This window comes from Hippoglossus stenolepis, chromosome 16 (assembly GCF_022539355.2).
Source record: "Hippoglossus stenolepis isolate QCI-W04-F060 chromosome 16, HSTE1.2, whole genome shotgun sequence".
In the NCBI taxonomy this organism is placed as follows: Eukaryota; Metazoa; Chordata; class Actinopteri; order Pleuronectiformes; family Pleuronectidae; genus Hippoglossus; species Hippoglossus stenolepis.
Window position 1 is genome coordinate 17,082,059 of NC_061498.1, and position 26,393 is coordinate 17,108,451.

Here is a 26,393-nt window from a genome sequence, read left to right on the forward strand (position 1 = left end):
CTTTGTGTTTATGTACTGAATTAAATATACAGCAAATCTATTTTTCAAACAATTAAAAACGTTTGTACAGAACTTGTGTCGATGTATTATTTACCACTGGGATAATGATGCGTTTAGGTACAGTATTATTTGTAGGAGTGTAATTTAGACGTTCACAAAAGCAAAATATTTATACTTAAATCTTTTATATCACATTTTTACAATGAATATACAAAAGGTAAAAACCCCTCGGTCCATAAACTAATAATAATTTGGCAAATTCTCTAATCTACTGGCATTACTTAAATGTCATCATTCGTGAGGTATAGTATTTCCAACCGTCCCTGAAGGCAGCAAGGCGCTCCTGCTTCATGACGTCAATTTCCTCCGACGCAAGGAAAGATCGCGATTTGATCGTTTGATCTGAAAAGAACAACATCTGCGGTAAGAGACGAGTATTTAAAGACGTTTCTCTGTTAGAATTCATTTAAATGACTGGTTTGATGTCAGTTGGGTTTAAAAATGTGCAGGAAAGCGTGACATATAAGCGGAGGAAGTATTCTCCCTGATATTTCCCATAGCTAACGCCTGCGTTGATGGAGAAATAGCGCTTGTATCACCTTTAAAATTACGTTTAAAGAACGAATAATCCAACGTCAACTCACATCCATCATGTGTTTAATCTCACCTGTGTGTTACAGCCACGGAAATATCCATTTCTGTCTTGAATCCTAATCACTAACCTCTCATCCGCATCCATGTTTCCTCTTTTAAGCTAGCTGGCTAACTAGCTACAAACACGAACAACGTCATCAAAATCATTTTCTGTTTAACAGGCAGTTTAGTGACACTTCCGGTGCCCTTTACGAAATATATCCTCCTATTTCACTCTCTGAAAAGAGATATTCCTGCTCGAAACTGATCTTCACGCGAGATTCCATTTAGGAAATGTATGATTATAAACATCTCCAAGTGTTGAATAAAGTCATGACCAGAAAATGTTTTGCTTTTGACCTTTTATAAATCTTTGAAGTCTCCTGCTGAATTCGGCATATAATGTGCACACCAGCCACCAACCATTTACACCGAATGTGATTGGTTCCATCTCTCTGGCGGTTATCACAGGCTATGTTGACATAGAGTTATTCAGGATGTGATTTGAGTGGGGATCATGTCTATATCCGGGTTTCTGTTGTGTTCCTTGAACTTATGACTGCAGATAAATATTGAGTAAATAATGTCTGAAGTTCAGTTTATTTAAATAATGTAAATATAGTGAAAGTTTGACACTGATGATAGGTTTACTCACTCAAGTTTATTTGAGCCTTTCAACCAGGCAATTCAAAGTGTTTACTGAAGACGGAAAGACAGAAAGAAAAGACATAGAAAAAACACAAGACAGTATAAAAAATATACATAATTAAAATAAATCCAAGTACAACATTAAAATATCTGAATATCTAAAATATCATATAACACAATATGATATAACTGATTAATATTCAATGAAAATCCAGCATAGGACTTAAGATAAATTGTATTATTTCATAGTTTTTATGCAAACATTTGCAATATTGGAATAGTCATGATGGAGTCCAATATTTCACTGAAAAGAAGCTGTATGCATCTATTTCTGATTGAAATTTTTTGCGGCACAGTTCAGTGGTTAGCAGTTTCGTCACAGCAGGAAGTTTTCCAGTTCGAATCCCAGTTTGGCCGAGGTCTTTCTGTGTGGAGTCTGCATGTTTTTTTTGTGTCCGTGTGGGTTTTCTCCGGCTTCCTCCCACAGACGTGCAGTTTGGAGTCAGATTGATCAAAGACTCTAAGTTAACTGTTGGTGTGAATATGAGTGTGACTGGTTCTTTGTCTCTGTATGTTGCCCTGTACAAAAACTCACAAGTGAAGGATCCCTGCAGAAATGGAGAGGTGTATTAAAAAGATGTCCTGCAGGCGAACTGACGCCCTACCAGAGATCCATCTTGTCCAAGTTTATCACTCACACACCTCTGTTGTTATTGTTTGATTTAAAGGAGGATGAACCTGAAACCTGGCTGGCTGCTGCTTCTCTCCATTGCTGCCGGGGTCTGGTCAGTGCCTATTGATCGCAATGCAGGCAACCAAGAAGTTAAAGAGGAAGTACAGGAGGAGAATGCTGTAAGAGTCCCTTTCTTCTCCTTTTCTTTCACCGTTTCATGTATGAGTTTGAGCTGAGAATCCGTTTGGCGTTAAAGTAATCCTTCCATTACAACACACTGTTGCAGGACACAGGCCTGTACTACGACAGGTATCTCAGAGAGGTGATCGAGGTTTTGGAGACTGACCCTCACTTCAGAGAGAAACTGCAGACAGCGAACACAGAGGACATCAAGGTTAGAATCCATCTCTTACTATTTCTCTTTCTTCTCCTCCTCACCCACAAAGCTGCCCTCGGTCACCTTTACCAGCACCAAGAGGATCTGACATTTGATTTGTTCTCTCTCCCGGGTGTGTTCTCCGCCAGAATGGCCGCCTCAGTAAGGAGCTGGACCTGGTCGGTCACCATGTCAGGACTCGGCTGGATGAGCTGAAGCGGCAGGAGGTGTCTCGGCTCAGGATGCTGCTGAAGGCCAAACTGGACAGCACCAACACACAGAGTGAGTGGACTCATTTTCCTTTGAACGGGCGAGGAGAGTGTGTGTGCAGATTATATCAGAGTTTTTGGTCCAACTTTTAATCGCCAGTGATACTTATTATCAATTGACAATATCCATGTAATCATTGATAGATAATCGGAAACTTAATTGACAGATCTACTGTTTAAAGTGGATATACCTACACAGAGCACATTTTATATTATGCAAGTGAAAAAGAAAAAACAAACAAACTAAATACTTTAGAACATGCAGCCATTCCCTTTAAGATGTTCCCATTTTCTTTAACAGACGTAAATTTGGAATGATAATCATAATATATGTGACAATCAGGCAGCTGTTGCTTAGTTTACGGTAAAAGCGTACAGATGTGCAGTGTTGTCATCCTCGATTCATGTGCGAAGATGCAGATGCAAAGAGCTGAGATTTTATCATTTGAAAAATAAATACACAAAGTCATGTTTGTCAGAAGTGTGTTTGGTAATTCTTGTATTTTTTCCATGCAGGCCTCCAGATGGACCACGCCTCCCTGCTGAAGCAGTTTGAACATCTGGATCCACACAATCAAAACACATTTGAGGCAAAGGACCTTGAGCTGCTGATCTCGACAGTAAGACTCTGCTGTGATGAGTGAGCGGAGGGATTTTAGTTTCCCTCACTGCTTTCAGACATGCACTGAGGCCCATTCCAGATGTTTTCCGGAACGTTTTATGATAGCTCCCTTGTAAAATGTCTGAGTGAGCCCATGTAAAAATTCAGCAGGAATATGTCTGCAAAAGTCACAGCGAGCGAGTGTTGATTCCGTTTCTAACCTTACAGACACGATGGAAGAATAGAAATATCTCAGGATGACAAAGAGAAGCATGTAGAAAAAGCAGACGAAGATGTCATATTGGAAAGACAATGAGATCCAAGAGCTTTTGGCGATAAGGGCTGATGTCAGTGTTGATGTGCAGTAAACAAAAACACTGAGATCTCCTCAGTGGAATGATATTCTCTACCCCGGCTCCACCCCTCACCTGAATGTCCCAGACAATTTCTTGTTGTTGTGAACGTGTCTGACCCGTAGAGAAGTGATAATTTCCCCCCACATTCTTGTAGAATCACCCTAATCAGACTCCAGGGTGCCAAAAACAATGACAGGTGTGTTTCTGCAAATTTTTTGTTTACATGTGACTCCTTCGTTCAGGCCACCAAGGACCTGGAGAACTACGACGCCGAGAGACACGAGGAGTTTAAGCGCTACGAGATGCTGAAGGAGCACGAGAGGAGGGAGTACCTGAAGGGCCTGGACCTGGAGAAGAGGGAGAAAGAGGAGAAGAGACTGCAAGAGCTGCAGGACAAACACCGGCAGCACCCTAAAGTTAACGCTCCGGTGGGCAAAGGATGGATCTGTGTTTATTATCAGTGGAAATGTGTGGCGGTGAATGAAGCTTTTTTTTTTTTTTTTTAACATGCGTTTCCTGTTTCTGCTGCATCTTGTCACATTCAGGGTAGTGTTGCTCAGTTGCGGGAAGTTTGGAAGGAGACAGATGGCCTGGATCCCCAAGAGTTCAACCCTAAAACCTTCTTCAAACTGCATGGTGGGTCACAACACCTCCTTTTTAACCCCAGTTCTTTTTCATTCCGACGAGGTTGATATGAAACAGCTCCCATGATTCTCTGCCCTGTTTAGATACAAACGAAGATGGCGTTTTAGACGAGCAGGAATTGGAGGCTCTCTTCACGAAGGAGGTAAAAACCCTGAAGTTCATTACAGCTCCTTTCACTTAAGTTTTGTTTTAGGGTTTAACTCGAGGTTTTACTCGTTCAGTTTCCGGATGGAAAACACATTTAAATCTGACAACAGAATATGACAAGTGGATGATCATCAGTTTGAAAATACAGCTGTTTATGTCGGCGTTTTAGGAAAATACAAAGTTTTGAACCTGACAGTAGTGATATGCACCAGCATCCTCACGGCAGCTAACATCTGTTCATCTCCCTCCTCCAGCTGGAGAAGGTCTACGATCCAAAGAATGAGGAGGATGATATGATGGAGATGGAGGAAGAAAGGCTCAGGATGAGGGAGCACGTCATGAAGAATGTGAGTCTTTATTTACTTTCATCTCTCTTCATCATATCCCATTAACTGTTCTCTCTGCTTTGACTGAGACATCGTCCTTGTTTCTGCGTTTTAAAGGTTGATACAAACAAGGACCGGCTCGTCAGCCTGGAGGAGTTCCTGAAATCCACAGAGAAGAGGGACTTTAATAACCCCAGAGAGTGGGAGGTAAAGAGCCCAGAGGTGGCCTGCCGGGCAGGGATGTGGTCGGGTTATTAGACCGCCTGTGGTTCATGTCCTAGGACAAGCTGTGAAAATGTGGTTGGTGAAGTTAAGTGGGTCAAGCAGCTCTTTGTTTAACGTTTGGTGGAATTAGGGTGTGAACACAGCAGGACTGGATTCCTGACAGGCTCTGTTCGTAATACACGTTGAGCATAAATTAGCCTTAAATCTGCTTTATATCAACATTAATACCAGGCTAATGTTGCTGACGTACTTTCTATGTGAAGCATTAGAATATTTCCCTCACTGCTACCTCAGTAATACCGTCACTTCTGTGTGTTCCCCTGCCGTCTCTCCAGACTCTGGACACGAAGCCGGCGTACACGGAGGAAGAGCTCCAGCGATTTGAGACTGAGCTCAGAGACAAAGAAGAAGAGCTAAAGAGGAGGGCGGAGACGCTGCGGCAGGAGCAGGACCTGCTGAATGAAAGAGGCAAAGCCCTGGAGGCTCAGAAGAAAGAGTACCAGCAGGTAACTGTCGCACCGCGTCCCAAACCTTAGACTGTAAATAGAAATGGACGCAGACTTCGAGTCTAGAGAGTGAAGCCATGTGTGGAAAAGGCCTGAAGCATGTATTCTGTTGACTGACCAGAAGCAACTCCATATCTTCAAAAGAAGTTTGTTCTCAAGCTCTAGTTTCATCCTCCAATGGGTGCAGGTCACAGCTGTAGGTGGGTGTGCACTGCCCTCAAGCCCTCATTCAGGCTCCACCCCCTGTGCTACCAAATATGATTACTTCTTAATACTAAAGTAAAAAAAACAAGATGGCGCTCGACAAAATGCCAAACTCGAGGATTCAGAAAACGGCAGCTTACAAACCAATGGGTGACGTCACGGTGGGTTAACACATCCAAGGTGATTCATACCATCTGAGACGCTGGGGTGACAATTAAATTGCACAACGTCAACAGCCAATTCAGCATGTAAGAACACAGAGACTTGTTCATGAGAGATGTTCTGATACTGATACCAGCATCGGAAATGTCTCTGATACCGCTGAAAAGGTAGAGCATCTTTAAAGTTTCACCCAGATCAAAATGTCTTTACCCGGAAAATCACTTTTTCTCCGCTGCTCCAAAACAGTAGTTACGAAGAACTGTTTTTAGAGCAGAGAAGAAGGGATTTCTGGCAGTGCAGCGTTAGCCAGAGCAAGATCACAATGTCAGCAGTTTGACTATATTTAACACTGGAAAGTCCCAAAGGCAAAACAGTGTCGTGCACAAGTAGGTAAGACTTCAGTTTCGAGGCTTGGAGAAAGTGATGCCACTTACAACACCAACAGCAACTATAGCAATCATCACTTCTATACAGCTGGTAAAATACATTATACAAGTTATTTTTTAAACGCACTGGTATCAGAACTGTACTTGATATTGACTGATAAGCAAAGTCCAGGTATTGGAATCTGTGTCAGGAAGGGGAAGATGGTATCAGAACATCTCCAGTTCAGAATCATTTTGTGTTTTTTTGTTTTGTTTTTTCAAGGCGGTATTAGAGATGTCCCAGAGACAGAAGGAGCAGCAGGCAGCAGATGGGCAGCCCCCTGCAGGCCCTAATGGAGAACTACAGTTTCAACCACAGGCCCCTAAACCTGAAGTTAAAGGTAAAAAAAAAAAAACCAGGACAAGTGAAACATGTGGCAACGTGTTGTCGCTGTGGATTTGTGTCGTTACAGTTTTCAGTCCGTTAATATTCTCCTGCTCTTTTACAGAGGAAAAACCTCCAGCTGAGCAAGAAGTTCAAGTCCAGAACAATCTGCCTGCAGAGCCTCCACAGAATCTGCCTTTACACACTTAAAGCAGCACGCTCTGACAGACTTCACACACACACACACACTCACACACTCACTCTAATTTGCACTGACACAGATATCCAGATGGGTTCTACAAACTGAGTAATGTGAGTAGTATGTGTGAACTCAGGCGGACTGGACTCGTGAATCATGACGTATCGTACTGTGTGTTCATGTCTGTGGTCTATGTTAAATTAAAGCTCTCAAAACAACAGATAAAAACTGTAAATGTATTTTCAGAAATCTCCAGTTTCAGTGAAGTTTTCATTCGTGCAGGGTCTTCAGTGTAAAAACAGTAACATCTTCAAATAAAGTGTTAATTTAAAACCTCTTAAATGGACTCTTTGAATTCAGATGACCTCTCAGTTATATCCACTCAAAAGCTGAGCAACTTACACCTTTCACATTCTATGTCTCTGACCCCCACCAAGGTTTGTATGTTAGTCAGCATCACTTACATATCAGCATGTGTCCAGGCGTCTATTATCATTTTTCATCAAATAATCAGATAGTGAAGTGGAGCCTTCTGATATTTTTTGTTTCATTGAAATACATATTTTTACTGTATAATTCATTATAAGAGTTAGAATTTGCGAGTATGGTTTTGTTTTCAGAGTAAAAATCAAAAAACGTATGAAATGTTTTCAGGGTAATTCACAGTCGGTAGTGAAGTGGAAGCTTCTGATATTTCAGTCTTGAAATTTCATAAAAAATTGTTGCTGTATTTCCAGTGCAGTGTGTTTGACTTGGCCAGTTTGAAAGTTGACTCTCAGCCCAGAACTTTTCACCAGTTACTAAGACACGACACACTTTTGTGTTCACAGAGTGTGAAAGAGGGCGTCACTCAGGTAACTGGGATCGCACCGAATGATCTGCTCATTCCAGTTTGTGGGCTGTCGTCATGTTGACTCGTGTTAGCTGTCGTCATGTTGACTCGTGTTAGCTGGGATGTTGCTCAAGGTTGTTTTCTTAGATAACAACAACTTATAAGCAGTTACATTAAATTAGAAAAATAATTAGCTTTTCAAGTTTAGACAGAGATAATTGGGTATCTGGTGATTTTAAAACAAAGATCACGGTTTTACAGTTAACATGTTTGCAGCCACAATGTAGCAAATGATTAAAAAGTTGGTAATTATCTTAATAAGTGAAAATGTCTGGGGACCTAAATGTCTCACAGGCTTGATCCGGCACCAGTCAGCCGTTTGTGACCCCACTCTAAACTAAAATATGATAATTGCTTATAAATGAAAATATATATTGAAAAAACAAATACAATCTATTTATTATAAACTACAACTGTTAAAAATTTGGTTTCCACTGACTGTTGTGACATCATTTGGTTCTCAACAAATTATAGAATGTAGAGCAGTAAATATTTTCAACTTGAATAATGCGTTCATCAAGATCTGATGTGTGATTTAAGTGTTCCCTTCATTTTATTGTTGTAGCTTGATGTTAATAGCTAACTCCCAATTTCACTGTAATAAAAAGGTTGCATTGGAAAACGTTAATTTTTAAATGAAGGTGTATAAAAATACACAAATTGTGCATAGACTCTGTATAAGATCAGATGAGCCTTGATTAATTGCAGGAGAACAAAGACATAAATACAGAACAGATGAAAAGAAAAAGTAAGGAATAAACAAATATTATTTATATCTATATGATAATGATAAAAATACAAAGTGTAGAAGAGATGTTTCCATCAGTGTGGAAGCTGGATGTGAGTGTTTCACCCTGTTTAGTTGTAGTTTTTTTCTGAGCTCAGCCTCCTCTTCCTCCTGCTCCTCTATCTCCTACTCCTCTTCCTCCTGCTCCTCTTCTTCCTCTGAGCCTGTTGTCCACTGTCATGGCTCCCCGGGGGGCCGCTGATCCTCACTGTTGTCCCGCTGTCGAGATGCTTCTCTGGCCGCTGCTCGCTGCATTCCTATCAGCATTCCTCTAACCCGCTGACCTCCTGCAACCCCCAAGGGGCCCCTCCTCTCCTGGTGCCCGTGCAGCTGCCTCCTGTCCGTCACTGCTGTCATATCGGCCAAATAAAGACGTCCTGAGGAAGCTGCCTGGGTCATGAAGTCGGTATTTATTCGCTTTGATTTGACCAGTTGGACTCAAACAGAGCTGAGGACATTTATTCTGAAATTTCAAGTTAATATAGAGACAAAAGATGTTTTATTTTAGACTCTGTCTGAGATTATAGATGTTTCTGTTCTTATAAAAACAAAGCAAGGTACTTTTATTTATATAACACATTTCATATACAGAAGTGGATTCGAGGGGCTGTACAGGAACATTAAAAACAACAGACAATATATTCAAAAAATGTTTAATCAGCAAGCAGAGTTAAAACAATTTTCAAGCTAAAGAAAAGATTATAAAGAGTAGAATAAAAGGTAAAACAAATAAAAAGGATATGTACAGTATGTAGAAGCACTTATGGTTTTCTTGCATCTATACAGCAAAGGTTTGTTGCATCCTTAGCACACGTTAAATTGTTTTAGGAAACATCAATCAGTCTGATTTAAGATGTAAAATAATACTGAAAGTTACAGAAACTACTTTTTAAAGTTGATTTCAATGGATACGAATAAATCAATCAGCACTGTGATCTGAAGTGAAGGTGAAACCAACCTGTAACAAATTGAATTAAGCTCTGAATTTAAGTTTTCTTTTTTCTTTTTTATCTTAACATACTAATGGTTAATATAAAGAGAGAAGTCCTCAAATACTTATATTGCTTAATATTCCTTTAAATTATTATGATTATTCATCTTTTTTCCTACCATGCATTTCTGAAGAGCATGTAAAAAAATAAAATGATGAACTAATATCACTTTTATGAAATCCAAGATTCTTTTTGTTTTTATTTTGAAAGGTAAATGAATGTAACAGACCTATTTAATATCAATATATATCCATTAAGGTGAAACATTATGTTTACATTTAAACATTAATCCATATTTGGTTCATGAGATGATTCACTTTTTTACAAGTAAAGACCGAATGGTTTCCAGATTTCTTCATAATCATTTCTCATACAGAATGTCATCACTTTTTGTCCTGATCAGACCAATATAGGCTACATATGTCGAGCAATCAATAAATAATAATAATAATTATTATTATTATTATTATAAATCAATAAATCCAGGCCTTATTACTTTTAAAAATAAAAGCCTGTGTGCATATGTGTGATAAAAAGTCTTAGGTTCTGGAATTTGTTGCTTGAATCATTAAATTCACCAGAAGTCTGACTGTGTGATCAGCTGTTTATTGATGATCCGAAATAAAGTAAACTTTAATCTGAGGAGGACATTACGTCATCTCCAACACCCCCCTCCTCCCCCTTTCCTTACCCAGAGGTTTAACACCCGCCTTCCTCATTCTCTGATTGGCCGAGGGAGCGAGCCGCTCGTGACCGTTGATGGTAACTGGTCAATTCTGACGGACAGGTTTGTCGATCTCCTGACATGAAGAGTGGGTGATTGAATTATTCTGAGGAAATGTAACTCATTTTTCTTTTATTTAATTTGTTCAATTAAAATAATGTATTTGCTACAATAAACATCCATTGTCCCTGAAGTTGATACAAACTTATAATAAAAGTAAAATGATTAATAAATGTCAATGTCACAGAAAACAACAACATCCATGATTTCTGCCTCAAATAAAAACATGTTGGTCAAACCCTGGTGGTACCAGTGCAGTGCATTTCTCCCATTCAGACGCCAGAGGGTGCAATTGTTCAATTGTTTCTGTCAAGTTTCATCCACCACAGGCTTTAGAATAAATCCAGAGAAATGAGCTGCTCTGATCCTGTGAACCGGTTTGAAGTTAAAGGGCAGAAGAAGGAAAGAGGAAGTAAAAAGTGCGTTAAGAGGAGGAAGAGTGAGGAAGTGGAGGCTTCATGGAGCTTGTTTCTTTAAGGGCCGCATCCTTCATAGGAGAGGCAGATGAACGACGAGAGAGCGTCAAGTTTCACACAAGCATCCGGTACAGGAGCGGAAGCACTACGTTTTTTATCGTCAGAGTAAAAGCGCCAACTTTTCTCCCTCTTCAAATAATAAGGTATGGAAATAAGTATTTTGTCAGCCCTTACTTTTTTCTTCTCAACAGAAATCATATGATTCTTGCTTTGATTTCTCAGTCTGTAGAGTATTCATCAGTATAATGAACAATTTAGATCTTTTACCAAAGTAGAATAGCATTTGAATCTTTAGTTGAGAAAAAGTACAAAAGCATTGACAACAGGTGAGTAAAGTATCAAAAATAAGGAAGTAGGAATGTAAAGTAGCTTATTGTTATACATCTCTACCTTTGAGCACTTCAACCTAAAAGAGATGTTTTCTTTTCACATTGTTATATTTTTGGAGGCCTGAAGAAGTAAAACAGAAATCTTATTTTGCATTTGTTTGTGGGTTGTTAAAGTCTAAATCATCGTCTTTTGATCTCTGTTATCTTTACTTTTATCTCTACTCTTTTACGTACAACAACTTGTACACACATACAAGTGATTATTATTTGTACAAATTGAAACTGACACACGTCAACAAATACAATGTGATACATACCAAAGATTATAACAAAATTTAAGATTCAAATTTATTTCATTTTTCGCAAGTTTCTACAATATACTCAGTCAATTGCAGGGTGACTTAAGCTAAAAGGCTGGTGTAATAAATAGGTTAACAATAATTAAAGGTTCAGTTTGTAGAATTTAGTGAAATCTAGTGGTGAAGTTGCATGTTGCAGCTGAATACCCCTCACCTCACCCTCCCCTTCCAAACATGAAAGAGAACCTGTGGTAGCCTTCAGTTTTCATAAAATATCAAAAGATGTTTAGTTTGTCTAGTCTGAGCTACTGAAAAAAACATGGCTGCCTCCGTAGAGAGAGGGCCCTCTCCCAATAAATATAAAGTATTTAAATTTAAAGGGCCCATTCTAGGGTAAAAGAAAACAACAATTTTGTTCAATTTAGATGAAACACTACTAAAAACATCACTAGGATATTTTATATTCAGTTTTTGCCAATAGATCCCTTTCACCTAAATCTTACACACTGAAACTTTAAAAAAGATCGGAAATATAAATAAAGTTGATAAATACATTCAGGTAGTGATCTCACTTACAATATAGTCAAGTATAGAATTTTAACAAAGCATATAAAGACACCAAGGAAACACAAATAAGACAGTTACATTTGTAAAATCGAAAAACAAGCGCTAAAGGAACAAAATACAGAACAGAAAATGTCTCCTGCTCCACACTTGCCCGTTTTATTGTGAAAGTCCTAACCGGACGTCGCGCTGTGTGCGCTGCGTGCGGCTTGACGCAGCTGCCGAGCCGTCGCTCCCTGAGCAGAGACGGGGAGGGGACGGGGCTGAGGCTGAGGCTGCTGACCGGGCTGTGACAGGGGGATCGAACCTGCAGCCTCCGGCTCCTCGGGATGCTCTGATGGAGTGAACCGGCCTCAGAGATGCGCCTTCGTCTCCGCTCTCCGTCGACCATGGACCCGGTAAGGACGCACCGGGGGAAGGGTGGTGGTGATGGTGGGGGGGTGCTCCCGGTTGATGCTCGGCGCGCACATCATCCTCCCCAGTTCCAGCTGTTTTCATGGGAGGGAAGGGGGTTTGATAGGAAATAGACGCGATCGCTCAGAATAAAAACACAGAGAAGAACCGATGACATGACGTTAATCTTCATCACGTCACAAAATCATGTCATCGGATTGTGGCGCGCGCGACGATCGGGCGTGTTAATTAGGCCTTCATAATTTACAGGATGATTGGCACCTCCCACCGTGATGTGCAAGCCGTGCGTGTGTGTGTGCGCGTGTGTGTGCGCGTGTGTGCAGCCTCACATACAGTTTTTTTCTGTATTCAGGTCATTTATTTTCTTAAGACATTTCCTGATTCATTTCCTGTCTGAGGATCATCAGCCTCCACATTCACCAGGACGGTTTTTTTTACTGATGGTTTCCGGAACCGTAGGAAAAGACGCTCAGGCTGCTTCCTCCTGGATCCAGCCCATAATTACAATTCATGATGACACCCTTCTCTTCTTCCTCTTCCTCATCTATTTCCTTCTCTTCTCCTTCCTTTTCGACAGCCTCCTCTCTCTCTTTCTATCTCTCTCTCTCTTCCTCCAGGCCTGGATAATTGCTCTGGATTTGCGTAACGTTACGTTCCGTAGGGCTGTTGCCATTCACGACTCATTTCCGTACATCACGCGCATTCATCATTATTACCATTATGGCCGTGGACGCTCGTGCACATAAAATAAAAAAGCGGAGACACGCGCTGATGGATGAATTAGTCCAGACGTTTAGTATCGCGATGTCAGGCGGTGAGAGAGGAAACACTGCTGTGTCACTTTGGATCCACATGAGCGATGATCTCAACCCGGTGGGAAACACAGGTTTCTCTATTTTCAGGGAAATGTGCGGCCTTCATCCTTTCATCCTCCTCCTCCTCTCAGCTGCTCTCATCATCACGTTTGCCTTAAATAAACACACACACCTTTTTCTTCTTCCCCTCCAGGTTCTTCTTCTCTTCTCGTCTCAGTGAAGCCCAGGGGTCAGAGGTCGACCACCGAACCTGCACTTCTCCCTCTATCCCCTGCACCCCCCCCCACTGAACCCTCAGCCTCTGTCACCCAACACAGTTTCCCCCAAATCACTTCCCTCCCATATTCCTCCTCTCATTTTGCTCTCCCATCATCTCCCAGCACCCGCTTCTCGCTGCCAGCCTCAGCCAATCAGCCTCAGCTGAAAGATCCTTAATTAAAAACAGTGACTGTTGAGTATTTCATGAGGAGAGCCGGCCAGTCCTCCACCAGACACTGCGTTCGAGTGTCCTAGTCGTTCATCTTCTCATAAAACGCCTCTCACATCAAGGCCTCAAGATGATGTGCGAGGTGATGCCCACCATCTCTGAGGATGGGCGCAGCGGGGGAGGAACCGGCTCTTCGCCCCCGGCCAGCAGTGGAGGAGGAATAGGAGGCATAGGTGGATACGGCAGCCGGGAACCCCGCAGCGGAGGAAGTGGCAGTGGAGGAGGAGGGGGCGGCACCGATGAAGGTGGAAGCACGGGCAACCTGGAGTCGCTGATGGTGAACATGCTGACAGAAAGGGAGAGGCTGCTGGAGAGCCTGAGGGATACACAGGACTGTCTGGGGACGGCCCACCTACGTCTGCGGGAGCTGGGCCACGAGAAGGAGTCGCTCCAGAGGCAGCTGTCCATCGCCCTGCCGCAGGTACGAACGCCGAGGGGGTCAGCGCGACAGTCAGAGGGAGGGTGGGAGCTGCTGACACTGAGGGTCAGGTGTCGCACACTGATCACATGATGTCCGTAGAAACGAGAGGAAAAAACACTTGTCCTACATCTTAGGGTTTGATCTGCATGTTGGACTAAAGGAATATTTCACCTCAAAATCAAGAGTCAGTCACTGAGAGCGGAAAATAGCTGTGTCTCAATTCAGGGTCCGCATCCTTCAGAGGTTGCATTTGAAGACTGATTGAATCACATTAGCACACGAGGTTGTCCTCTTTCGATGGCTCCTTCAAATGCGTCCTTTCATCCCAGAGAAACGAAGGAACCAACAGGTGGATTTGTTAAAGCAACGAGACGAGTATCACGCGTCAACTCAACCGATCAGCTAACGGTACCCATGTTTAAAAAAAACAAAACAAGTGGCATTAAAACTTTCTCGTCACGTCCAACTTCAGATTTGATGCTAGGTAACAATAATAAGGGCGGGATTATCGCAATCCGACTCATTTCGATTCGCCCTTTGCGGTCTAACCTGCCCATGAAGGGAGCAGTGTTTCGGTAGACCCCCTCCTCCTAAGGATGAAGCCCCTGAACTGAGACACAGCTAATGTCACATTAGATTTATCCAGTCACAGCATAATAAAGGCTCTGTAACAAGATGAAATGCATCATGGGTACTGCAGAACAATAATTACATAATTATCTCCTCAGTGTTTATTATGAATAATTTTTGATAATGAAAATCCAGGAGATGATTTAGGATGAATTTTGGACAGAAAATATTTGGGTCATTAACCAAGTGTGTTCTTATTATTTCACTAGAGCAGAAGAGGTTGAGATCTACAACAGATTAATCTGGTTTCTGTTTGTCGACTTCACTAAGATGCAGATTTTTTGATTGACACACAGATGTATTGTTAGGTTGCCGTGTCTCTTTCAGGTGTGGATTTTAGGGAGGAAAATTGATTATTAGGGAGTAAAAAATTTCAGCTAAGATGCGGTTATCAAACACTTATGACAAAGATATGTAATTGAGCCTTGATATTTTACAGTTAAACCATATTTGAATCTGCACCAAATAAATATCAGCCCACTAAATTTGCTGGATTTTTACTAAATCAATGAAATATTCCCTGAAAAATGGTGAACATTTTTTGAAAAATGCTGGGATGTTAAAGTAAGTAAAAAAAACTCTGGAACTGGATCCGCCCCTTAATCTGCACTACAATGTAAAGAGGCCCCATCCTTCTACAAACAAACAACAAACAAACAAACAAACAAACAAGAATGTCACTCAGTAGAGCGCATACCACCGCCAAGGCCCAACAGTCCCGTTACATTCAATCGAGCTGCATCGAATTGCACACACTAATAATTATCGGTTCCTTAAATAATTTTTTTCATCAAGATCCACAAATGATTCCCCGGGAAATTGGTGAAGATGTTGAAAAACACCCTCTCTTGTAATGTTAAAGAAAACAAAAGAAAAATCATGGATCCGCCGACCGAATCCATGTCAAAATGTTATGAGTTGTTTCTTGGCCCATCTCGCATCCTTCTAGGAAGTTATGTAGAAACCCGTTTGGTACTTTTTACGTATTCCTGCTCACAAACAAACAAACTAGGAAAAACATGACTGAGGTAACAAACACACGAAAGACACAAAAGGGTTTTAATTCTTGGGCAGAAAATCTGTGTAACTTCATTGTGCGGTGAGTGAGCCTCAGTCAGGCTCAGTAATTATCAATCACACAACAACAAATTAAAGAGTAAACATATGTACAAAACTACAGAGAACTGAGCCCCCACGTCTGTAAATGAACAGTCACAATGACACAAGCTTATAGTTGAATATCAAAGCTCCGCCTGCTCGCCTTCCAGCCATGTGAGTGACAACACGAATTCCATGATGATCGACTCCGGTGAATCCACATTCACCGTCTGTCTTCAGAGAAAGTAAACAAGCCTTATGACTGGAATTTGCTCTCCTATCAAAAGTGCGCTGATAGTGAATATGGTTCCTGTCACAGTGTTGAATTATTGATGTGTGAACCTGTAAGCAGGGTTTAATGTTGTTGTTGGTCAAGGTGGCGCTCAGTCGGATTCCTTTATTGCACCATTGTGTCCACGTCCACTTTGGTTAGAGCCTTATTAATACTTATAAGCTCTTCCTCCTGATTAAAGTAACTCTAAACTACAGAAACACTTGAGTGTCAGTACTTAAAAGCTGTACCTACTAATTAACTTAACTAGAAACTACAGAAATACTTAAGTATCAGTGCTTCAAAGCTGTACCTCTTGATTAAAGTAACTATACTCCAGAAACATGTCAGTATCAGTACTTCTAAGCTGTACCTCCTGATTACAGTAACTACAAACTACAGAATTACTTCAGTATCAGAACCTTAAAGCTGTACCTCCTGATTAAAGTTACTAGAAATTTAAGAAATAGTCTAGCATCAGTACTTCAAAGCTGTTCCTCCTGATTAAAGTTAATAGAAACTACAGAAATAAAGTGAAGACATTGTGAAGACAATATGTTCAAAATCATTTTTATTGCACCAGACAGATTTTTTTTCAAGCAAATGCTTAAAGAGTCTTATCAAACGACCTGCTGGGTTTTTGAAAGATTGCCACATGTAACACAAGAGAGGAACCCTAAACCTGTAGATGACGGCAAAGAATCCCCCCTTCTAGCACAAAAGCAAATATTATCCCACATCTCAGCGCCCGAGAGCTAATCATTTCGCAATTCCACTCAACATACAAGGGCTGTGACTGTATTTTCAGGTGGGAGTCATCGTCGGACGCCTCAGGCAGCGGCGATGCCTCCCCTCGTCGTTAATACCTATTTTTCTCTGTTGCCACGCCTGAGACATCAGAATGAAATAACAGATGTAGCGCCGCTGCACGTTCTAACGCAGAGTGACTGGACATTAAAGGGCCGTATTACCTCAGCGAGGGGAGATCAATATGGCGCGCACATCTGCAGAAACACACGCGGATAGAGGAACACATGGAGCGCTCGGATCCATTCTACAGTAGATGAGTTCACTGAGTTTGTCTGTGTGTAGATGTTGCCAAGACAGAAGAAAATAGAGGGAGAGAGGGATGGAGAGAGCGACAGCATGGCACAGAGAGAGAGAGAGAGAGGGAGAGAAAAAACCTGGTCATATGAAACACACAGGGACTAACAAATCAAGCTCATTTGCATATTGCTGCATACTAATGAGTGGCTTCTAGAGTCTGTTTTTTAGTTGTCGTGTATCATGACAGGGGAGATTGAAGTGGATGAACGGGGAGAGCGGCAGGATGGAGCATGAAAAGCGTGAGAGGTGAATGCCAGCACTGTGGAAAGGCAAGCTGAACGATTTGCATTTGACCAAAATGATGGTGAGCGAAAAGAGACAGAGAGAGGAATCTAGAAAAACCGTTCATCCATCTCACACCATCCTTTATATAAAGTAATCCCAGAATTATAAAATCCACTGGGCCCGTAACACGCCATCTGCACACAGCAACTTCCTCCCTCGCCCCTTCCTATTCTGTCTTTTCAAATACGCTTCCTGCTTTCACTCCTTTCTCCCTTCCTTGCTTAAGGCAGCCCACCCTGCACATCAGCTCAGGAGCTTGGTGTGGACTCATTTTGGCGTTTGAGAAATAGCGTGAGGTCATTCGCCCGTGTGCTGCCATGTGGGGGTAAACTGATCACTGTTAACATAAACGCTGAAATAACAGCAGCGCCGCACACGCATCACTGCCCTTTAGTGGCTCGTTTGCATAAGCGTTTAGAAAAAAAACACATGATTCAGCGCACACGTGTGTGAGGACGAGAGTGTGCTCTGTGTCGTGTGTGTGTGTCACGCCACGATCAAGCGCTAGAGAGTCAAGACTTCTCCAGGAAGTGTTCACTAGAGTGTTGGGATTATAGATAGATAGACAGACAGACAGACAGACAGACAGACAGACAGACAGACAGACAGACAGACAGACAGACAGACAGACAGGTAGGTAGACAGACAGTAGGTAGATTGACATGATAATGTCTCTCATCCTCTCTTTGTTGATCTGTTGCCATAGATACCGTTTATTTGCATTAAAGGCAACAGATTTTAATCATAACTGTCGTGTAGCTAAACTGTACAATTATACATAATTGTAGGAAATTACCTAAAATCACTATTGAGCTGGACGGTTGTCAGTTGGAAATATTAGACATTACACTGCACTGGCCCAGTTCCCATTTACTCTGGTACTTGTTTTAACCTCCAGGCGTTTGTTTTAATGACGGCTGAACCCACAGCCAGTCGTGGTTATTGCACAATTAAACCAATTTCAGGTGCAACACATGCAGTAAACCTGGCTGTTAGATTTTATATCGAGGTGCGGTTTAAGAGTCCCGGTGGCCATGATCTGTGAGCGCTGTGGTAGACATGTTAGAGAATATACTGTACTCGCTGTCGGGCTGGTTCTTAGTGAGTCGTTTCCTCCTGCAGCCACAGTGAAGCACGTATGCATGTGTTTAAACTGAGGCAATGAAACTTTGCTGGTGTTGATTGTGGGAGTTTGCTAATGAAATCAAGATTTGTCAAATTGTTCGCTGTAGTTAATTGCCCTGTGTGGGTTAACCGAATATTTTTTTATTCTGTGGGCAAAGTCAGAAGAGGTTAACGAATGCTTAGAAATTTCCAGACGTCCGAGTCGTCATTCATCAGTCAAACAGGGAGGAAAAAACTGAAGAAGCAACACAAGAGAAAAAAATTAACCCATTAGACTTTGATATATTTTTATTTCCCTGTTTGATACCTCCACTCCCAAGCTTGTTACAAATTCCCCTTACCAGTAAAACCAGACAACAAAGTTAACAGTTAATTCCTTCTCTTTTATGGTTTTCTGAAGGTTTTCCCAACTTTTTATGTTTTGTGGTGTCTGTACCATACAGGCCAGTTGCCATTATGTTTGCTTTTCGTTGATGCATCCTTTGTTGGTCTCATCGCCTCCAAGTCGACATTTATCAATCGTACAGGGAGAAATACATGAAAGAAGCAACAGAGGAAATAGGACAAGTCTGGCACATAGACTGTAAATAAAGATGGACGACGCGTCTCCACTTCCTCCCTCCATCCAGAAATTCTATGAATGCTGCCATCTTGCACTTCAGTTTGTGCTGTGATGAGCTGCTCTGCTCGTATTTACATTTGTACGACAGGTCGGGCTGCTCCTGCTGCCCGTCTCTCCTCTCGTCTCTCCGCCGCAGGTGCAATGCATGATGGTATACAGTATATTGCTTGGTTAGTGACCATCGTTTGTTTATTGTTGTTATATTTCATGATGCATTATGGGAAACTATATAGGGTATATAAAAAAAATGTCACTAAACATTCCCGACACCACTCCAAAATGGCGAACTCACTATATAGTGGACCATAGTTAATAGTGAGTCATTTTGGACACCACCGATGTCTTTGGGTAAAACCACAGCTTCCTTCTAGAGCAGCTGCTTTTAACAACATTTAACCTTCTAGAGGAAGCAACAACGTTTTACCGATGTTCTCTCCCCTGCTAGCTTGTTACTACTTCCTCCACCTGTAAAAGCAGCTAGCTAATCTCTTCCGACGACTCTCGGTAACAACAGGCTCTTTTCTCAGCGGACACTGTGAGGAGGAGAAGTGCAGGTGTTAACAATGAAGTCAATTAGACTAGAGCAGTCGTTTATGGTTAGCAGCAGGACCGTTCCTACTGTGCCAGTTAAAATGTCTCAAAGAGTTTCCCTCTGTGTTTGAGCTTCTTGTTTACACGCAAATGTCATTTTAAGTCACGTAAACTGAGATTTTTACAAACTTAAAGGGATAGTTCACAGAAAAATGTTAATTCACTCATTATCTACTCAACACTATGCCGAAAGAGGGGTGGGTGAAGTGTTTGAGTCCACAAAACACTTTTGGAGTCTCAGGGGTGAACAGCATTGCGACCACGTCTTTAAACGTAAAAAAAAACAACAGGAAAAAAACCATAAAATTCCTCTGTACTGCTCCTGTGGTGTCCTCGAAGTGTCCAAAACCCCGACATTCAAATTCAACTCGAAACGACGTCCTTTACACCATGTTTTTAGCCTAAATGTCCTCTGGAGCCGCGTTCACACTGCACACAAGCTCTTGCCCAAGGGTACGTGTTGTGTTGAACATGTTGTAGTCCACGAGGAAGACTACACAACCTACTTTCCTGAGGTGTTTAGTGACATGATTGGTGGAGCTCACTGTAACCATGGAAATGTTTACCACAGCCCAGAAAAATCATGTAGGGTACAATCATGTGCTTCAGCGTTACATAACATTTACCTCAGAACAATCTTGACTGTTTTCTAACATTATGTGCTCTGAATAAAATGTTTTATGGTTACCAATTATCACGTAGGTTCATGGCTTAAAACTCTTTTATAGGGATTTTCTGAAACATCAATGGAGAAAATGACGTTTAAGGAACTTTGGAAAGTACATTGCTTCCATAGAAAAACGTTGTCTTTGAGTGTGTGGGATAAGCATGATCAAACTGGTCATGTACTTGTACAGCAACCGCAGCATTGAGTCCGTAACAGCGCCCTCTTGTGACCCTGCAGGAGTTTGCAGTGCTGACTAAAGAGCTGAACCTCTGCCGGGAGCAGCTGCTGGAGAGAGAGGAGGAAATCTCCGAGCTGAAGGCAGAGCGCAACAACACACGGGTCAGTGCACTGACACGTCTGTTTAACATTATGTTCCTGTGTTTATTTGGCTGTTAATTAAAGTTCAGGTATTTATCTATCCCATCATCGGAGACATTTTATGATCACGAGAGCTGCACCTTGGGGAGGTTTTATTGTATGTGAACCACATGTTGTTTGCAGCTGCTGCTGGAACATCTGGAGTGCCTGGTGTCCCGTCACGAGCGCAGCCTGAGGATGACCGTGGTGAAGCGGCAGGCGCAGTCCCCGGCGGGGGTGTCGAGCGAGGTGGAGGTCCTAAAAGCCCTAAAGTCTCTGTTTGAGCACCACAAAGCTCTGGATGAGAAGGTGCGGGAAAGACTACGGGTGGCCTTGGAGCGAGTGGCCTCCCTGGAAGAGGAGCTGCAGTCCTCCTCTCAAGAGGTGAGTTTCTGAGCGTGTGCTTTGCAACAGGTTTCTCTGAATCTCTGACAGAGACTCTCCTGATAATCCCCCCCTCTGTGTTGTTTTAGGTTGTGTCATTAAGGGACCAAATCAAGCGACGGCAGCAAGGACTAGAGAATGGCAAAGAGGTAATGACCAGAGTAACATGAGCAATTTTCATACCAAGTCCGAAGATGTCCCTACGTTATGTTGGAGCCTCTCTGTCTGGCACATTTGAATCTGATATGAAAGTCCCTGAGCATAGACGTTACAATTTACCTCTAGTTTGCCCTTTATCAATAACCTGGCCTTGGGTATTCCAAAGGAGAGAAGGGAGTATGTGTGGATGAGACTGGCTCTATTCTCCCAATGGTAAACAAATAGCCGATGTAATGTATTTAGATGCTCAAAAATACCTTCACAGTTATAGTGTTCAACTTCCACAGTGTGTTTATCATCTTATTTGGTCCTTACTAAAAGTTTTGGACGAATTCAAACTTTAACCTGGTGTTGAAGTCACTGTAGATAAAGATTTAAGATTAAAGAGATTACACTCTGTGTACAAATTTCATGGAAATTTATCCAGAAGCTGAGTTGAGATGTATCACACAAAATCCTAAATGTGAACCCCACGGTGGCTATAGAGGAAGGGTCAGGGGATCTCAGTCGTTAGGACTCATCTTGTGGGCGCTGTCATTCTGTTAAAGCAACACAACCTACAACCGGAAGCTTAATTAAAATGAGCTTGATGGTTAGAATAGGGAGAATGTTTCCTCTTTCTTTGCCACTCCTCATCCTGAACGTCTGTTCTTCCTTCGGTGAGTGGGTAGGATCTTCTGTGACAAGTGTGGAACTGATTGATAGTCGCGGCTTAAATTGTCAGAATCAGGTCCAGCATGTTCAAGAGAAATGCTGAACTGTAGATCAGTTAAAAAGTCATTAAAAAACAGCATTTATCTCTAATATTCAGCCAGGAAACTTTCAAAATATGAAGAATTTTGAGTTAGGTGTGTTGGTGACAGCTGCAGCCCTTCTGGTTCATGATGACGGGGATTATGGGTATTATCCAACATAGCTTGCTTTAATGGAGGGTGTGTGATTTCCCCATAATATCCACAATGCTGCATGGTTCAACCCTCGCTCTGGAGGTCAAAGGTTATTGCACTACTTCTGCATTGGTTTTGCTGCAATAGTGCCTCCAACCACCAGTGGCAGCTCTGAGCATGCTCCTGCTGATCCGCACCAGTGGGCTCAGTGAAGAAGATTTTGCACAGGCTGTTTTAAATGTAATGAAAGTCTCCATCTATCTATCCTTCAGAGCAAGTCAGGTTTGTGGGACTTTACACCCACTTGACCTGGATTTAATTTTTCTCTTTATCGGCTGCTGACAAGTTCATCTCCTCTCCATTGAGTTTCCATTTTTCAGTGAGTGAGAAATTCCATTTGATGTGTACGCCTGAAATGAGTGTGTTTGCTTTGTTAACACTCAAAAACAACAACACCTGTCAGGACCTGTGCAGGTTTTTCATTGTTTATGAGCCGAGAACGTCATCTTTAAAGTTTCTCGTGATGGAACCATCGTGAGTTATTTAGGGGAAAACACAGGTGGTGTTTGGTTGTTTAGAAAGTGTCATGGGAGTTTGTCTGACAGAAATCAAGGGAATAGGAAGAATATGTATTATGGCCACTTAAGTAAATCTTTTCTCCTCATTCAGCGGCTTCCCAACGGACCTTCCTCCATCTTGGATGACGGGGAAGTTGACAGGCAGAGAGAGAGCGAGATCGAGCGGCAGAGGTCAGAGCTGGGACAGCTGAAAGAGAGACTGGCCCTCATGTGCAGACAGGTACCTGATTCAGAGACAGAGCTTATAGTCTGATGCTTCCACCAAAACAAACAAAATATCACCACCCCAAGTTGATAACGGACGGGAAAAAAGATGTGTGGTCACACTCTCACCTCCCCGCAGGTCGGCGAGATCGAGGAGCAGCTGACGTCGGCCAGGAGGGAGCTGGCCCGATCGGAGGAGGCCAACCAGAAACTACAGAGGGACGTGAAAGAGGTGAGACGCCCGGCGCTGTCGACAGACCACAAACCGCCACTACGTGTGTCTGTCATGGATGCACTGAGTCTATTTTGCTCATACTCACAGAGACGTGTAACAGTTTGCTATGGCAACAGAGCCGTTTGCCTACTTTGCAGCAGCAGCTGCTACTGCACGCACAAGAGCCTCTATCCTGTAGCCATGGTGACAGTGCCATCGGTAGAGCTGCAGGCGTTTTCACATGGATGCGGCTCTGTTAATCAGTCAATGTGCTGGGAGCTGATTGGAAGCATTTTGGGACGAGAGTTTCTCAGTTCACTCAGCAAACCTTTTCCCCTTTGTGCTCACCTGCTTCTCCCCAATCGCTGCTCTTTTATTTTCCCACCTCTGCCTCTGTCAGACATGTTGCTGCCTCTGAAATCTGTCAACAACAACAAATTACCAGACACTATTATTCTTCAGTTGACAGCTGGTCAGGCCCAGTGAATTCCTTCTGATTAATGTAAACTTGACCTTTGCCCTCTCCTACTTTCTCTGTTTGGACTTCTTTCCTTTTCTATTTTTGAGTCAGATAGTTTTCTTTTTGTTTACATCCCTCAGGCACTTTGTCAAAGGGAAGACATGGAGGAGAGAATCACCACATTAGAACGCAGGTTTGTGGTTTATTTTTCCACGTGTCCATGAACTCTCAGAGATCGCCCTGTTTCCAAAGTACGCTCCGCTCACTGCTCTGTCTGTCTGCTGTTTTCTTCTGGTGTGCAGGTACCTGAGCGCCCAGAGGGAGGCAACGTCTCTCCACGACACAAAAGATAAACTAGAGAACGAGTTGGCCAGCAAAGAGTCTCTCCACAGACAGGTGAGAAACGTCTTGCTCATCCCTGTTGGTGTCCCATGTTGATTGGCAGCTTGGCCACGTTTCCCGTTGGCACACAAGAGCGTGCCATCAACAAATGTTCTTCTCCTCCGGTGGCTTTGATCATCACTGCTGCCCCGCGGCAATCCTCAGTTGTGCTCCGAGTTTCACCTCCACTCCCTCTAATCCTGTCTTCTTGCAGAGCGAAGAGAAGAACCGGCAGCTTCAGGAGCGTCTAGACGATGCCAAACAGAAGCTACAACAAACTCTGCAGAGGGCCGAGACGCTGCCGGAGATCGAGGCCCAGCTCGCCCAGAGAGTGGCAGCACTCAACAAGGTGTGTGTGGGTTTCACCTCCTGCACTCTTATGATGTTGATTTTACGTGTCCTTGCTGTGCAATCCCCTGTAATAATGCTGCTTTATTCTATTTCTAACCTTCAGTAAACCACATTGTAACCATAATCTATTGACTAAAATCACATATCTCACCTCCCACTTGCCATGTGTATTGTTAAGGGCCCAAGGAAGTACAGTGTAGAATTTGGACACGCGTTTAAATGTTCAATATTAATAAACTTTGAATAAACGAGCAACCAGCAGTCTATAGCAGTGATGGCTGGTACTGATCCATGTAAGATACGTCAGTGACAATAGTGACAACAATAACTGATTCTCCAGTTCGGGGTTCTGCATACTGACTCCAGCTTCACTGAACTTTGAATGACCAGGTGAGCAGCAGTGGTGTTGCAGCTTCAGGGTTCTGTGGACTGAGTCCTGCAGTCGGCCTTTACTTGTCGCAGCTAATTTACTGCAGGTCACTTTTACAGTTTCAGATAGAAAGCTGCAGCCAGCATTGCCACAGACCAAGAAAACAGCCCATTCCAAACAGACAGGTTTAGAACGAGCACTGCACAAGTACTACATCAATAAGTATGCACTCATTTATTTTCCTAAGACAGCAGCAGCGTGTGCAGCAGCGTGTGCAGCGTCTCCGCTCTAATCTGTGCATGAGCTAATATGCTCTCATTCAGACTGCGTTAATGTGTGTATGCATGTGTAGGCATGTAATCTGGCACAGGCATGAATGTGTAGTATTCTTGCGTGTGTGAGTGCCTTCTGTTTTCTTTTATTCATGACTGAAATGAAACAATAGATGTCGAGTGACAGACGAATACCGAATATTTCCATTGTGGTTCCAGTAATTCTTCAGAAACGGTCTGAGTTGAAAGGGCAGATATCAGCACATCTGTTTGATCCTTGGGCGATCAGCACGTTGAGAACTGCGTGCGGCTCAAATTCTTCACGACTGACTGACTTATTTAATTGTTCATATGTGAACCTCTTGCATTCCTGTAAGCATGGTTTTCACCCATGCCAACGCCACTAGCCAAACCTCCTGAAGGGCTACACTTACTGTACTTCCTACGTGTTCGGGCAGGATGGTTGCCATGGCAGGATAAGATTGATGCTGTGTAAGACGCAGGCAACCAAACTTTCCTGTTTACTGTGATCTGCACAGGCATGTAACTAATTGGTAGACTCGGTCAACAAGCTGTTTCCTTTGTGTTAATTTGTGATAGTCCCGCAACGTGGTTCCAGCTCTAACCCTGCTCCCTTCCTCTCCAATCATTCAGGCGGAGGAGCGTCATGGCAACTTTGAGGAGCGACTGCGACAGATGGAGGCGCAACTGGAGGAGAAGAACCAGGAGCTACAGAGAGTGAGTCATGATCGCTTTTCTATCACTCTTTCTGTTTTCATCCTCCCCCTCTGTCATGCAGTTCCTTTTGTCAGACGTTACGCAGCACAAAGGCGCGCTAATTTTCCAAGCCCTCTATTTGACCGTGCACATTTAGATAGAAATCTTTTTCTCTTGCTCTCAGTCATGCAGAATACTTGCTATCAACTCTCCTCCCACCTTTCCTTCTCTCACTCACTTTTTTTTTTCTCCTTTCTTTCTCACCCGTCTCGCTCTCGCCCCCTCAGGCGAGGCAGAGGGAGAGAATGAACGATGAACACAACAAGCGCCTCTCCGACACGGTGGACAAGCTGCTGTCTGAGTCCAATGAGAGGCTGCAACTCCATCTGAAGGAGAGGATGGCCGCACTGGAAGAAAAGGTGACCAGCTCCCATCACCGCCGGCATTCGTAAAACAACTCCATTCTGCAGTTGGTTAGACTGCAACAGAATGAGTTCAGTCAATTCCAAAGAATGAGTTCAGTCAATTCCAAAGAATGAATTCAGTCAATTCCAAATAATCTTTACAACTTCCAAGCAGAAACGAGTTAGATCCTGTAGAATTTCTTTACTTTAAAAGGCCAGAAAGTTGAGAGATTTTATTTTATTAATTAAAAAAACCACCATTTAGGGCATAAACCTACA

At 42.6% G+C, this 26,393-nt stretch overlaps 2 protein-coding genes across 3 annotated transcripts in view; both read left to right on the top strand.

The window, feature by feature from the left end:
* The first annotated feature begins 319 nt into the window (after nucleotides 1-319).
* nucb1 (nucleobindin 1) lies at nucleotides 320-7,056 on the top strand. The gene is made up of 13 exons (XM_035181190.2): nucleotides 320-423; nucleotides 2,010-2,133; nucleotides 2,241-2,348; nucleotides 2,480-2,612; nucleotides 3,116-3,219; nucleotides 3,799-3,984; nucleotides 4,102-4,192; nucleotides 4,285-4,343; nucleotides 4,603-4,695; nucleotides 4,792-4,881; nucleotides 5,235-5,405; nucleotides 6,420-6,537; nucleotides 6,646-7,056. The coding sequence occupies exons 2-13, from the start codon at nucleotides 2,014-2,016 to the stop codon at nucleotides 6,729-6,731; spliced, it is 1,359 nt and encodes a 452-aa protein (XP_035037081.1). The 5' UTR covers nucleotides 320-423; nucleotides 2,010-2,013; the 3' UTR covers nucleotides 6,732-7,056.
* A 4,983-nt stretch (nucleotides 7,057-12,039) lies between these two features.
* The window catches only part of ppfia3 (PTPRF interacting protein alpha 3), a 32,218-nt gene continuing 17,864 nt past the window's right edge, over nucleotides 12,040-26,393 (top strand). For both annotated transcript variants that reach the window (XR_004698565.2, XM_035180553.2), the window contains exons 1-12: nucleotides 12,040-12,241; nucleotides 13,266-13,980; nucleotides 20,614-20,715; nucleotides 20,878-21,117; nucleotides 21,207-21,266; nucleotides 22,833-22,961; nucleotides 23,085-23,177; nucleotides 23,760-23,812; nucleotides 23,922-24,015; nucleotides 24,215-24,349; nucleotides 25,648-25,731; nucleotides 25,998-26,129. Coding sequence is in view for 1 of the 2 variants with exons in the window: in XM_035180553.2 (XP_035036444.1) it covers nucleotides 13,630-13,980; nucleotides 20,614-20,715; nucleotides 20,878-21,117; nucleotides 21,207-21,266; nucleotides 22,833-22,961; nucleotides 23,085-23,177; nucleotides 23,760-23,812; nucleotides 23,922-24,015; nucleotides 24,215-24,349; nucleotides 25,648-25,731; nucleotides 25,998-26,129 (1,473 nt within the window). In the remaining variant the exon portion in view is untranslated. The remainder of the gene's footprint in view (nucleotides 12,242-13,265; nucleotides 13,981-20,613; nucleotides 20,716-20,877; nucleotides 21,118-21,206; nucleotides 21,267-22,832; nucleotides 22,962-23,084; nucleotides 23,178-23,759; nucleotides 23,813-23,921; nucleotides 24,016-24,214; nucleotides 24,350-25,647; nucleotides 25,732-25,997; nucleotides 26,130-26,393) is intronic.